Source organism: Leguminivora glycinivorella, chromosome 1 (genome assembly GCF_023078275.1).
Source record: "Leguminivora glycinivorella isolate SPB_JAAS2020 chromosome 1, LegGlyc_1.1, whole genome shotgun sequence".
Lineage (NCBI taxonomy): Eukaryota > Metazoa > Arthropoda > Insecta > Lepidoptera > Tortricidae > Leguminivora > Leguminivora glycinivorella.
In genome coordinates, this window is record NC_062971.1 from 29802128 (window position 1) to 29817220 (window position 15093).

General features: G+C 37.7%; 1 protein-coding gene across 1 annotated transcript; it reads left to right on the forward strand.

The window, feature by feature from the left end:
- Nucleotides 1-1488: 1488 nt before the first annotated feature.
- On the forward strand, nucleotides 1489-5428 carry LOC125229377. Its single transcript, XM_048134202.1, has one exon. The coding sequence runs from the start codon at nucleotides 1856-1858 to the stop codon at nucleotides 3764-3766; it is 1911 nt and encodes a 636-aa protein (XP_047990159.1). The 5' UTR covers nucleotides 1489-1855; the 3' UTR covers nucleotides 3767-5428.
- The last annotated feature ends 9665 nt before the right edge of the window (nucleotides 5429-15093 follow it).

Consider the following 15093-nt stretch of genomic DNA (forward strand, 5'->3'; position numbering starts at 1 on the left):
AAAATGATAATAATAATCTCATTAGTTCAGTAGTCGAAAGAAATACCTACTTTCACAACAAAACACCTAAAACAAACATAAAACCACCTCAAATTTTCATCAAAATACCCGTACTAAGCAATAAAGTTTAACAAAACTGTTTCTCGAATACGAAACAATACATTTCTAATGTAAACTCGAATTTATATTCCCCAAATACCCACAAACTCAACAAAATCAGGGAATAAGTTTATCTCCCCTTTAGGCGAGACAAGCACGATTCATTGGAGTTTTCAACTATTTTCGAGTAAGTAAAGTCTGCGTGGGTTATATATATTAGTCGAAATAGGTTGCTATAAATATATAGCATTTCAATGACAACTATATATTTATATAGAGTATGATAAAGTAGAAAAAAAACAGTAACTCAATTTCTATACGAAATTGTACCCATGTTGATAACTAGGTAAAATATTTATAGAAAGGAACTTAAACTAAACCTCCATATATGCTAATGTCTTCGCTCAAATTGTTTCAAACCTAAATTTCAGTACCAATTATCGCAATATTGCACGCAATTAATATCACATCAGAAAAATAATTCGCGATAAATAAGTACCCGAAATAACAATGAGTTTTATCACCGTCCTTACTAAACAATAAATAAAAGATACATTTCCCAAACGTAATATCACAAATAAGGTTTACAAATAAGCGAAGAAAATATAGCGCGGTCGATGCGCATAAATAATGCATTACCCTTAAATAATGCATGAGCTGGCTACTTCCCCAAGTAAAATATGTAGGAAAAGTCAGAGGAACACAAAAATTACCAGCGTTTGACGACGAACAGTCGACCTACAATTTGATTCAAAATAAGTAAAAACAATGTCACCAACCTTCGTCACTGTCACTCCCGTTTCTTTTAATTTAACTCCATTAAATTCTGTTTAATTTTGATATTCTGTTTCAGTTTCATGCTGTATTTTGCTTTTACCCCTCCGTCTCGATATAATATTTACAAATGAAATAATCTACGACTCGAAAATATAATATTGTATTGAATATGGCTTCCTTCAGTAATTAGATTCATATTTGCGTTGATATAATATTATGTAGGTTTAATACCAAAAACTCTTCAAGGTGAAATTAATTTCCGAATGGTACCAATATTAAATTTAAATTGATACTAGTATTTAAGCCATCGACTTGGAATATCCATATATTTTGTACTTAGCCGAATTTCACTGGTCCGTTTTAATACCTACCTTTACATTAAGACAAGGGTCGTGTCAACACATGTGGCCTAGAGGATAAAATCTATTTGTAACGTAACAACGATTCGATTATCCTCCTATTGAATGGGGACAGATAAAACAATGGGTAGGCTCGGATGTCAACGCCCGCGGCAACGTTCTAATTGGTTTTTTGTTTGTTTCAGATAATGATCGCAGCGAGTGAGACGCGGATGGCGTGAGACACGATGAGAATGAGCCTCGACATGCGTATTCTGGCGCTGTGCACCACGTGTCTCCTGGTGCCCGCCATCGCCTGCCCTCAACAGTGCATTTGCAAGTGGAAGAACGGGAAGCGCTACGTCGAGTGCTCTGAAAAAGAACTCAAAACCATTCCCAATTCTCTGGACTCCGAGACGCAGGTCCTCGATTTCTCGGGCAACGATCTTCAAGTCCTTCAGAAAGAAACTTTTCAAAAACTTGGGTTACTCGACTTGCAGAAGATCTATCTGCCGCGGTGCAAACTCCAAAAAATTGACAACCATGCGTTTAAAGGACTAGCAAATCTTGTCGAGTTAGACCTATCGAATAACTATCTCACGGTCGTGCCTTCGACCAATTTCGTCTATTTTCCATCGCTGATGAGACTTTCGATCAATAACAATCCTATAACGAGTATCAAAACACATTGTTTTCAGCGTCTTTCTTACTTAAATATGCTGGAATTGAGCGACTGTAAAATCGAAACAATCGAGAACGACGCATTTTCCGGATTAAACCATTTGGAATGGCTACGATTGAATGGAAATAGACTGTCGAATATCAAAGGTGCCAATTTATTCCCTGACACGTTGCGAGGTATATACCTGCAGAATAATAATTGGAACTGTGACTGCCATTTGAGGGATTTACACCGGTGGTTGTTAAATTTCAACATGCCGCACGCTGTGGAGCCAATTTGCTCGCTCCCCGCGCGTTTACAGAAACGCGCCATCACCGCAGTCGCCCAGGCCGAGCTGGCTTGTTTGCCAAAACTAACGCCGGCCTCCGTCTATTTGGAAACTAACGAGGGACACAATGTTACGCTCGAATGCGTCGTGAAGGCTTTCCCTGAAGCTAAAGTGACTTGGCTGTACCGAGGACTTATAATTCAAAATTCTTCGAGTCACCAATCAGAGATTCGTGACATGTATTATGTGGAAAGTGGTGAAACTGAGAAAAAAAGTGAACTTTTAATGTACAATGTTGGAAATGAACACAATGGTACTTACTCGTGCTTAGCTGAAAACCCAGCAGGGCGGGCGTCAGCCAACTACACTGTAAAAATAATTGTCAAAGAGGAGCCAGTAGTGATAGTAGTTACGTTTCCTCAAAGGCACTTAGTAGTAATAGTTACAGTAGTTTTTCTAATTATCGTCTTACTTATAGCAATAATAGCAGTTTTTTTACTAAAATTTAAAACAGACACTAGAAGTCGTAAAAAGAAGGAAAGTGGAAAAGATGTAGCGTTGTGCAACCAGCTGTTGCCTGCAGCGCGAAATAATGGTCTGCTCACCAAGAATAACGGCTCCCTGATCGTGAACGCGCACTCGCGACATTCCCTACACTACATGGTGCAGGACCGCGACTACGAGCCGAGCGAGTTGTATCAAAGCAACAACATCAAAAGCTTTGTTGACAGGAACCCTGACCTAATTAGCGATGCTGAAACAGTCGCTAACAATGCGCAAAACGAGAACACCGCGCTCTCCGTGTATAAAGCACAGGTTGCGAATGAGGGCTTCGAAGAAGAGACGACGTTCTCCGCGCCCACACCGCCGCGGCAAGTCACGTGGCAAGACCAGCAAGCGCTCAGCAACGTTAGCGTTCCGCCTAACCCCATTAACAACATGTACCAACACTCGGCCGATGTACATCTCAATCCCGGCTGCTTCCTCGACAGCGAAGGCTATCCCTATGACTACGGCCTACCAAAACACCCATGTCGGCCTCCCATAATGTCCAATTATTCCGTAATAGGACCTTTTTATCAAACTTTACCTCACAATAGGCCGAAAGGTCAAAAGCTTGTATGCAAATTTGCTAAAGACATGGAATTCAATACCCCACCTTGTGCCAACTTAGAAATGCTTAACGGGACAAATGTAAGGCGGACTTTGGACGGTTACCCCGTGCCGCGGAACCGACCAATCGCTTATGTAGGCAACGGAACCGTGTATTATAATGAAGAGTTTGTACCGTCTCCGCCGGAGGGGTATAAGACCGAATCCGTTGGACCTTGCTGCGCGCCGGTAGAGCCCTGCTCCTCTTGGGTAAATCCTAAGGGAACCTGTGCAGTGATGGTACCCGTTGGTATAGCGGAAGGTACGGGACGGTGCGGTTATCAGGTGGAAACGAGATGCGTGGATACACAAACGACAGACAGGTTGCCCGGAGAAGGCACAGAGGCTGTGCTCAAACCATTACCCCAAGTGTCTAATGCTAAGTGCGCGTCCGACATATGTTCGGAAAGCCCAGATGAGGGCTATGTCGGCGAAGCGAACGATATGTGACGTCGGCGACAAGACAACGCGTGAAGGGTATCCGAAACGCTAAGGAAATGATAAAGCGACTGAATTTATACTATTGTTCGTAAGTTCGAGTGGGTACCGTTAGAAGCTTTTACACTGTACGGCATAATTGAAACGAAAATGTATTGTTAAAAATTCCTGAAATTTTGCTCCCATTTATGTGAAAAGGCCCTACTCTACTCAATCATCTGGATTGAGTCCCGATTCCAGTTTTTATTAAGTGTTATTTTAATGAATTATGTAAAATCTTTGGTAACATCATATAAATAAGCAACTCTCTAAAGTAGTCCAAGTTTAAAGTAAATATTTTAAAATATTTAGTAATATGGTTTCGCTAGTTGTATTGGAGACCGTCAATCATGCAAATCTATGTTTAGGACAGATCCCAAAAAAGTTTTCACATATTAAAACAATTGTCCTAATTTTGTTCCTAAAGTTAAACCAAATTTCAATAAAACTATGTTTTTTTTTAATATGTTTAACTGCTCATGCTTTGTAGATACGTGAGCAAGCGGAAGATTCCAATTCTAAGCGAAATATTTGAGCGTTGCGAGGGTTTTCACCACACCAACTCGAGGAAAACACTTACTATAGACATAAAAATAAAATTTAAGTCAAATCCAAAAAGTAATTTCTACCAGCCAACTTAAGATAAGAAGATAAAAATATGCAATTACTTTGTACACAATATTTCAAGAGAGTACAGTATCAATCAGGTGAACATTTATCAGTTGGTGTGGTGTACCTACAACATATTGTATGATGCAATTTCCAATAAACTGTAATGGAAGTATGAACAATGAAAATGCTCAATGCACGTGCTTACCGAATTATATACGCTATAAGGATTTTGTTGGTTACTGAAACGGCCTAAAAACAGAAAATAAATTGCTTCCATGAATGTCTCGTGCGGAGATTCTTTCTGATAATCTTTTATAAGCACTGCTGTTATAAATCTAAGATTCGAAGTTAAATATCGAGTCATACAGCGAGGTCTGCTTGTTTTTGCAAACGTGTCAATCTGGCGGGACTTGAATTTGCTCAGTAGAACTAGGAAGAGTTGGATAACTGATTCCTTCCAGCGTAAGAAAAAGCAAATTGTGCTTCTTGTCAGTAGTCTAAGATATCAAATTGAACATTCACGCCGTATAAAATACAATACCAAAGTTTCACCCACTCATGTTTTAAGTTTAAGAACGTAAGTATTAAGTAGATTTCTTAGTAAATGTAAATACTGTGTAAATATTAGATTTTACTATGGACATTTTCCGAATGGAATTATGTAGTGATCAATAAGTATAATTAAATCGATATCAGGGTATCTCCCTTAATTTAAAAAGGTTGGTTCTTTGATATTTCATAAAAAATAATATTGCATGTGTCATAAGTCATAAAACACAAAACATGGCCTCCAACCATAAATACTATTAAAGAGAGATTGTGTCATCCACGTTTTCTTTTTTTTGCCACCCGAAATGGTAAATTATATTAAATATGTTTTGTTTGTGAAAGGTCGTTTAATTTCTTATTTACGCGATTTATCCATTCGTCGAAAAGTAATCGCGTTACACAGATTTAAACTGTCACGATTATTACACATAATTATTTTTTAAATCGGGACTTAAGTAATCGCGTATGACTACATATTAAACTGACCTCCAACGTTTCAGGGACGGCGTTGTCCCCGTGGTCTCGGAGAAGACTGGCTTGAAATGACATCAACACCTTCTGACAGCCGCGCGAGTTTTTTGAACTATCCGCACTTGGTTTTGATTATCAACTTGAACTGTTTGCGCACTAGGGATGTTACTCTGTCGACACACAACACTGACGATATTCGATTTAACGACTGTTGATATTATTAACCAAGTGCGGGTAAACTGAAATAAATGTCATATACAAAGAAAAAATGACCAAGGCCTCCAAGTGTCCAAAGCTGGATTCGAACCAGCGTCCTCCGTTATCGCGACGGATGCCTCAAACCACTCGGCCATTCGGTCACGGTGGCAAGGGTCGAAATTTTCAAGTATATGACACAATTACCGAAGGCTAAGGCGCCCCCTGCCATCTCTGAGATAGAACCGAAACTAGTTCGATCTCCTAACTGAATCAACTCATGTGATTACGAGTTAGCGAAGAGAGATGGCGCTGCCATGCTAATTCTTAGAACAAATTAAATTATCCTCATAGAAAATAATTTAATTTGTATTTTTAGTAGACACACTACTATTTTAACTATAAACTGAAATAAATGTCATATACAAAGAAAAAATGACCAAGGCCTCCAAGTGTCCAAAGCTGGATTCGAACCAGCGTCCTCCGTTATCGCGACGGATGCCTCAAACCACTCGGCCATTCGGTCACGGTGGCAAGGGTCGAAATTTTCAAGTATATGACACAATTACCGAAGGCTAAGGCGCCCCCTGCCACCACACACAAATAATACAAATACAAATTAAATTATTTTCTATGAGGATAATTTAATTTGTTCTAAGAATTAGCATGGCAGCGCCATCTCTCTTCGCTAACTCGTAATCACATGAGTTGATTCAGTTAGGAGATCGAACTAGTTTCGGTTCTATCTCAGAGATGGCAGGGGGCGCCTTAGCCTTCGGTAATTGTGTCATATACTTGAAAATTTCGACCCTTGCCACCGTGACCGAATGGCCGAGTGGTTTGAGGCATCCGTCGCGATAACGGAGGACGCTGGTTCGAATCCAGCTTTGGACACTTGGAGGCCTTGGTCATTTTTTCTTTGTATATGACATTTATTTCAGTTTATAGTTAAAATAGTAGTGTGTCTACTAAAAATACAAATTAAATTATTTTCTATGAGGATAATTTAATTTGTTCTAAGAATTAGCATGGCAGCGCCATCTCTCTTCGCTAACTCGTAATCACATGAGTTGATTCAGTTAGGAGATCGAACTAGTTTCGGTTCTATCTCAGAGATGGCAGGGGGCGCCTTAGCCTTCGGTAATTGTGTCATATACTTGAAAATTTCGACCCTTGCCACCGTGACCGAATGGCCGAGTGGTTTGAGGCATCCGTCGCGATAACGGAGGACGCTGGTTCGAATCCAGCTTTGGACACTTGGAGGCCTTGGTCATTTTTTCTTTGTATATGACATTTATTTCAGTTTATAGTTAAAATAGTAGTGTGTCTACTAAAAATACAAATTAAATTATTTTCTATGAGGATAATTTAATTTGTTCTAAGAATCAAGTGCGGGTAGTTCGAAAAACTCGCGCGGCTGTCAGAAGGTGTTGATAGTGATTTTCAAGCCAGTCTTCTCCGAGACTACGGGGACAACGCCGTCCGTGAAACGCTGGAGGTCAGTTTAATATGTAGTCATACGCGATTAAGTCCCGATTTTAATAGTACATTACTACAGAGGCCGGGACAAATGGGGTTGCCGGCCGAAGACATATAGACGGCCGAGCGAAGCGAGGCCGGATAGGTCTGAGGCGGGCAACCCCATTTCCCGCCGAGGTATGTATAGTGCTTTTCTCAAACATGGTATAAGCGTGTAGGTACCATGAGAATAAAATGTTTTTACATTATTGTTCAAAAGCATGAAATATGAAAGACTCAGCCAACTAGGGAAGTGTTATGTAAATTTAATGATGGACACAATCTTTTGTAATTGAGCAGTATTCATTTAAATTCTCTGTTAGTTGTATATTTCTTCAGCAAAAATGGTAAATGTCAAAACATTTCAAGAAGATTCTTGAAGAGGACGTGGTAATTCAATATTTCTAGTAATATAATTTTATAAAACAAAAGCAATAATTATACATTAAAACTGAGTGGATGTATAGACAATTCATTACTGAATAGGTACTTTCATTGTCACTTTTCCGACATCCTTCTCAACTTAAAGTCTTTGTAATTTGTGTGCTATACATATACCTGCAAAAATGCTACAGAACAAAATAATAAAGTGACAATGTACATTCCATACAATAGAAAATTTACTAAATTAGCAAATTTTGGGTGACTCTTGGCCATTTCACAAGTTAGAAATTACAATCTGAAGTCCTTTTTCAAGTTGTCATTAGAAAGCGACTTTTAATTTGTAACTTGGACCTTCGTAAAATGGGCTACAGGCCGAATAGCCAAACGCGGCAATCGACTACCTACGCTCCATAGCGACACTTGCACTAACAGGAGTATGAAGAGCGAAAGAGAAGCACTCACGGCCCAGCCACAGTCTAACCCCCTTATTCATAAACGGTCACTAAAATTATTATTTAATTAAATTAATTATTTGCAATATTTGTTTTGGGACGAATCAATGAAATCTTACTACAAAATCAACTACTACTGGACCTTGGTTGAATTTAATCTCAATCTTAATTAATATGGATTAACAAACAATGAAATAGGTTTTTTTAATTATTATTATAAATGGGCTTACTCTTGACCACAGACTAGCCAAGGGCAAAGACGTGGCCTACGATGGAGTGAGCTCGCCCAGAAGATGCCTGGATGCGTATCCGAATGGCACAAACGCTCACGAAACGAAACGCTAGTAGATATCTCTATCTCTATCGCTCTTGCGTATTGGCGCGACAGAGCCAGACTACCTTTCGCGGCGTTTCGTTTTCGTTTCACGTCGCAGAAATGCCATTCGGCTACGGCACCTGTTCACCCTTGATTTGAAGGTTCTAAAATACTTATATAATGATTTTTGGTAGCCTTATGAAGGCTTGCGACATTACTTCATAAATAACTAAAGAAACAGTGTACAACACCCCAATAAATTGGTTTATTGAAGGTTTTTTACTGTCCACGAAAATATATAAGATTCTTTAAAAATTATTCTACGTTTATATTAGTTCTACCTATTGGTTTACAATTTACATTCATTAAGTGTTACAGTAAATACATATGGCGCTACTTTACCGCAGTGTTTGGAAACTTTGAAGGGCCACATGTATTGTAAAACATTGTACAGTCAGCATCAGAAATAGCAGATTAACTAACGCTTCAGAAACGTATTTAAAATCGTGAAAGTTTAAATAAGTGTAACGCTTCAGAAGTTTCTACCATTCTGTAATCGCTAAATAAAAGTGTAATTCTGTCTAAATATACATGTAAATAATACTTAATTAAACGTTAACACTTCTGACCTTGAACTATTCAGAAAAGTTATTCAGTATGTCATCATCATCATCATCATTTCAGTCATTAATCGCCACTTATCCCGGTCCTGGGCTAATCTCATCCAGAAGTGCCCCGCAGTTTTTCGAATGTTGTCCACCCAACGAGCCAACGGATGCCAGGCGCTTCTTACATCCGATAGCGGCCACCATTCGGTCAACATTTTGGTCCACCTGCCATCACTCTGCCTGGCAACATTCAGTATGTCAGATGCTGCGTTGTATCATCTGCTTCAATTTATGCTGACTGTACAGTACATTTGCGAATAGGTAATGATTGTTTAATCCTGTTGCATAAGGCAGCACTTTAATGTTACGTTATGTGATTGTTTAGTATAGAATGGAGGTTTTTATAGAGCCGACTGGATAGAGACCCAGCACGATATCACAATGTTACTCTTTAGTAAACAAACTGTAGTTGTGCATGAAACTGGAATAAAATGTGTATTTTTAAGCCGTTGTTTTTATTGAAGTATGTAACTGCCTACACAATATGGAACGGGTTGTTTGTGCCATTCATAAACATATATATAATACGTGCAAGTCCTGCATAAAAGGGTAGGGACGCTTCAACTAAAACAAGGAAGATATATCATGGGCACTTTAGGCATAGAACGCCACATAGGTGCTCCGGTGTTACATTTTAACCGCGTACATATTTATGACGTCAAAAGAATAAAAAAAATGAATTTAACCCTTAAATGCATAGTGATATATGATAAATGCATCATACATTCTTGACCTATTGACAGGATGTCAAAGTTCAAATTTAAATAAATCTTTGTCAAGGTCGCGCTTATAAGGGTTAAGTAATTTTCGGCAATTAAATTTTATTTCTGCAATTTATTTTCACCTTACTTAGCTACAATTAGATCTAATTATTCGTAAAACTGGCACCTAAAAGGAATTTTGAAATTTTTTGCTAGATCATTTTTACATCTATCAAAAATTATGGTCAGATATCGCCCCATAATATCCCATCGCCATCATACTTAACGCTTGAAGAAATAATATTTACTAGTTTATTTTTTTAATAGCTCTGAAACACGGCGAAAACTAGAAACGTTTATATATGACATTTAGTCTCCAAGTGTGATCACTGGATCAGAGATACGATGTTAAAATTATTCAGTTTCCCCATGTTACGTTTAAGTTCCTAGAAGTAAATGAAGTTGACAACAGCACTGTTCCTAGTGATTTGGAAGCCAGTCGTATTAATGCAACGGAACGACCAATATCAATGTTGATGGTCAGATTTCATCAATGTTAATGGCTTAGAATAAATTTAAAAGTGGAAAATGTCTGCCTTGGGTGAGACTTGAACTCACGGCCTCTGGATCGATACTCCAGCGCTCTGCCAACTGAGCCACCAAGACTTCAACCAAGCCAGCGAAATTTTCCACTACTAAGGTCAATGGGACCCCGTAGCGACATCTACCGTAAGAGTGTTAAACTTCTTAAACGGCAACCGGAGTTCCAAGTCATATTGGAAATTCACCAATTCAGTTGGCAGAGCGCTGGAGTATCGATCCAGAGGCCGTGAGTTCAAGTCTCACCCAAGGCAGACATTTTCCACTTTTAAATTTATTCTAAGCCTAGTGGCATCGATTGCAGACGTTTCTGCTAATCAGAAGTTAAAATGTTAATGGCATCTTAACCTTTTATTGTCGAACTAGTACAAACTTTCACCATACATACATACTTACACATATTCCCGCTTTTTTCCCAGAGGATTAGGCAGAGATCACGGATATCCATCTGCTATGATCCTGACAAACCAATTTCGCTTCACTTAGCAACATAACTTTCATAACATTTATGTCCAAGTTGTTACTTTTCGCAAGTGATATCTCACACGAAACGGAAAGGCAAAATAAAAGTTTTCTAACAGAAACCCAGGCACGTATTACTCTTTATCTAGATACATTAAGTTCTCGAAGACACTCAAAGAAAGAGGGTGTAATAATTATTAATGTTCCGACCTACTTTCATAAAAGTTACCTATCTATAGGTCCGTAGGTTCAGGGTTTCTTACGACTCAAACAAAAAGTCCGATTAACTGGGAAGGGGCTATTTTTCTTGGCTTAGGGAAGTGGAACGGGTCAAGTCTGCCTTCATTAAGCTAAGGCTGAAATGGCCTATGTGCATAAGACGTAAATTGTCACTTACTCCTTTTAGAAGCAAGGTTTGCAAACGTCGAAAGTGTCGTAGATTTTTTGCTGTTTTAAGTCCTTTTGTTATGTAAGAGAAAAAGTGCGAGTCCAATTTATTATTTTACGAGAAAATGCGCTTTTTATTTCTTTTCCTGACCCTTTCCAATGTTCGGCTAAAGATCGACATTGAAATCACCTAACCCAAGATTTTTAAAGAATGAGGCGACGGTCTTCAATATACGATATTGGTTTTCAGCATATATATAGCTATAGGTAAATATTTTTTTTTCATCATATGAATGAGGCGACGTCTTCAATATACGTTATTGGTTTTCAGCATATATACAGCTATAGGTAAATATTTTTTTTTCATCATTTGTCAGGTCGAAACTTCGGAGGGCCATCTGTACTGAAAAACGTCGTACGATGCACGTGCGAAAAGGAAATTCGGAACTCGTGTCGATTTAAAACACTCCCTTCCCTTAAAATACTTCCTTTTTTACGCACTTGTATCGTAATGTACTATTTCCCCTCACTAGCTCGGAAACACGTGTTTTGTCCTTTAATACCAGCGGGTAAAAACGCATTTTATCCACTAGTGGGTAAAGTAATTTGACCTTGAATAAAGTCAAATTAACTGCTTTAAAATTGATAAAAGTAGGTGAATCTAGTAATAAAGATGATTTACCACCTGCGGAAATACCGGAAGAAGTGATAAACGCATTTTTTGCGATGTAGTTTCCTCGCTATAGTGAGGGGAAACGTTTTGTGTTACACTCGGGTGCAAATGTATTTTACTTCTCGTGTGTTAAAATACAACTTTGCCCCCTTGTATAACAAATAACTATTTCAGTACATGTGGTGCTTTTTTCGCGCACTAATGCATAAAGTAGTACATTACGTAAAAAATGACACACCTGTTTTTCTCGCTGTATATCTAGTCTGACTCCTTCCTTCTTCTAACATAGTGATGATACGAGTACATTCATCTCGTGATAGCGGCGTGATAGACAATCAAGAATGACCACAAAATACAACAATGATAACCTGTTATCATAGTTTTTTGACAGATTGAAAACAATTGCTCAAAAACAAGCAAAAGTGCAACGAACGCAGTTTCTAATAGGTAAGTAGGTACCTATTACCTAATTAGTCTTTGTTTTAAATTTTTGTTACTAAATGTATGTTATTATGTTCCATAAAAATCTTTAAAAGGTTTAAATTGAACCTTTTTCCAGTTACTACGAAGAACATTGAAAGTTGGATTTAGTAAGATATAAATTTTTTTATAAAACATTGTTTCATGACTTTCATGCATATATACGACCAACGAGTCGCCAAATATTGAGGTTTTCGTCACTGACCCGGTTTCTTTGACCGCGAGTGTATTTAGACTATTTAGTAAATAATCATATCTTTAGATATTAGTGACGACCGGTCTGGCTCAGTCGGTAGTGTCCTTGCCTACTAAGCCGCGGTCCTGGGTTCTAATCCCGGTAAGGGCATTTATTTGTGTGATGAGCATAGATATTTTTTCCTGAGTCATGGATGTTGTCTATGTATATGTATAAGTATGTATCTATTTAAGTAAGTATATCGTCGCTTAGAACCCATAATACAAGCTTTGCTTAGTTTGGGGCTAAGTTGATCTGTGAAAGGTGACCCCAATATTTATTTATTTATATTAGTGAACAAAAAATAACATGATAATTATTATATACAGGGTGTAAACCTAATACGGGCGAACCTCTTAACGGTGGTGAGTATAGGACATAAGAAATGTAATTAGATAACGTTTACTTAAAATTCAGATAAATGTTTTATCCATACAAAATAATTCGGCCCGCAATGTAATGCAAACACACTCGCGTTTAACGCTCGATGACAGTTGTCATTGATTGTCATCGCAACCACGTTTACAGTTCATTGCTGCTGGGAAATTTTTCAAAAATTCATTATGGGGTGAAAATTAAGAGTAACTCAAAAACACCTCTTAATTAATGATAACAATATTGAATTATATGCCTGGTTTCATTTATCGCCCTTATTAGGTTTACGCGCTGTAGACTAGGAAATAGTCCAAAAGTGGGTAAGCCAAATTAAGATTGCAGCTGTGAACGTTAAGAGCACCATAGAACACAATCAGTGTTAATGTGGCGGATTAACCTTGGAACTTGGATGAACATCGCCCTTACGGGAAACCGTTACTATTCCTTCTCATTTGAGTTAAATGTTAATGGAATCAAAGCTACAGTCATAGGTACCTCTGCTAAGATTGATATAACGAACTCAAATTAACCATGAGACTATTTAGTATTTTTTCATCATATTTGCTGTTTAAAGGTATCATTGCGTCTACGTGTACTGAAGCATAATGTACTATTTTATTCCCAAGGGAATAATGGATTTAGTTTCAAAAATTAATACAATTCGTACAATACTTCAGGCAAAGGATGTTTCAATCTGCCAAAGGATTTTTATTGCAGAACCAAAATTTGACTATTAAGGTATAAAATATATTATACGGTATGAAAAATGCATTTTGTTTCATGTTTTACAATTATTTCAGTGTGTTTTTTCATTTATTTCGTAAATTTAACTCAAATAAATTGTTATAATTTACAATCTGACAATATGCTCTCTACTCGCGCTTGACCGCGTGCGTACGCGTCAACGTACGTACAACAGATCAAAATATTTAAATGAATGAAAAATAAGTAAAATTTTAGTTTAATTATTTGATTTATATGCTTTTTTGGACGTTGCTTTTAATTTATATGCAGTATTTTCGTGTTTGTTTTCGTTCAAAAAGTGTTTGTTATCAGAAACAATGGATTTAATATGAATAATCTGATGTAGATCAAGTTACACTACTGACGTAAATAATAACACGCGTCTTTAATGACCCCCTTACTTCCCTTGTTGCACAATGTACTATTAAGAATATGTACTTATTATGTTATGTGTAGGTACAATTATACATTTCCTTCCCTTCCCAAAAACGGGTGTTACAAAATTGACGTCTGTCTACGCCTGTCTGTCTGTTTGTCTGTCTGTGTGTGTGTGTGTGTGTCTGTCTGTGGCATCGTAGCTCCCGAACGGATGAACCGTTTTTGATTTAGTTTGTTTTTGTTTGAAAGCTGAATTAGTCGGAAGTGTTCTTATCTAGATATAAAAATCGGTCCACTATGTCGGAGGTTTTTTCAAAATTTTAATTTTATGGAATTCTGTTTACAGGCATCCCGTATTTAAGATATAAGTCAAACGTTCTGGCCTAGCGCGTAGTGACCCTGCCTGCTAAGTCGCGGTCCTGGGTTCGAATCCCGGTAATGGCAGATATTTGTTCCTGAGTCATGGATGCTTTCTATGTATATAAGTATTTGTATATTATATTCATCGTTGTCTGAGTACCCACAACACAAGCCTTCTTGAGCTTACCGTGGGACTCAGTCAGTCTGTGTAAGAATGTCCTATAATATTTATTTATTTTATTTTATATTACATTAACCTCAAAATATAGCATTTTTCATGTGACAAAAATCTCGATCTGAATGAGCATAATATTCATTCCTCATTTGATTCAAATTACTTACTGCTTACAAATCCCGAAATTCACTAAAGTCGTCATCCTCCATATTACGTTAAAATAAGGGTGGTTTAATTTCCGAGGCAACCGCTTCCAAGTATTAACACTCAAATTATGTTTACAGGCATGGTCGTGGTCAAACGTCTACCTATTCATACTAAAAAAAAAAAAAAAAATGTGCAACATTTCTACCATAGAGGATCGAGTATTTACAGAGCATAGAGAATTACTGTCAAAATAAAATGTGTAGTCACAGTGCATACTCGTAGACTGCCATCTAATAGTGTGCCTATACCACATCTCGAACAATGGCGATCAAATATATAAAAGTGATGGCGCGTTCCTACGCGCGGTCGCGCGCGTTTGTAGGTAAACGCGTACCACGCTTTTATGATTGAGATATGA

Excerpts from the sequence above, each read along its gene's own strand:
- LOC125229377 (XM_048134202.1), top strand. The coding sequence starts at position 1,856 with ATGAGACTTTCGATCAATAACAATCCTATAACGAGTATCAAAACACAT.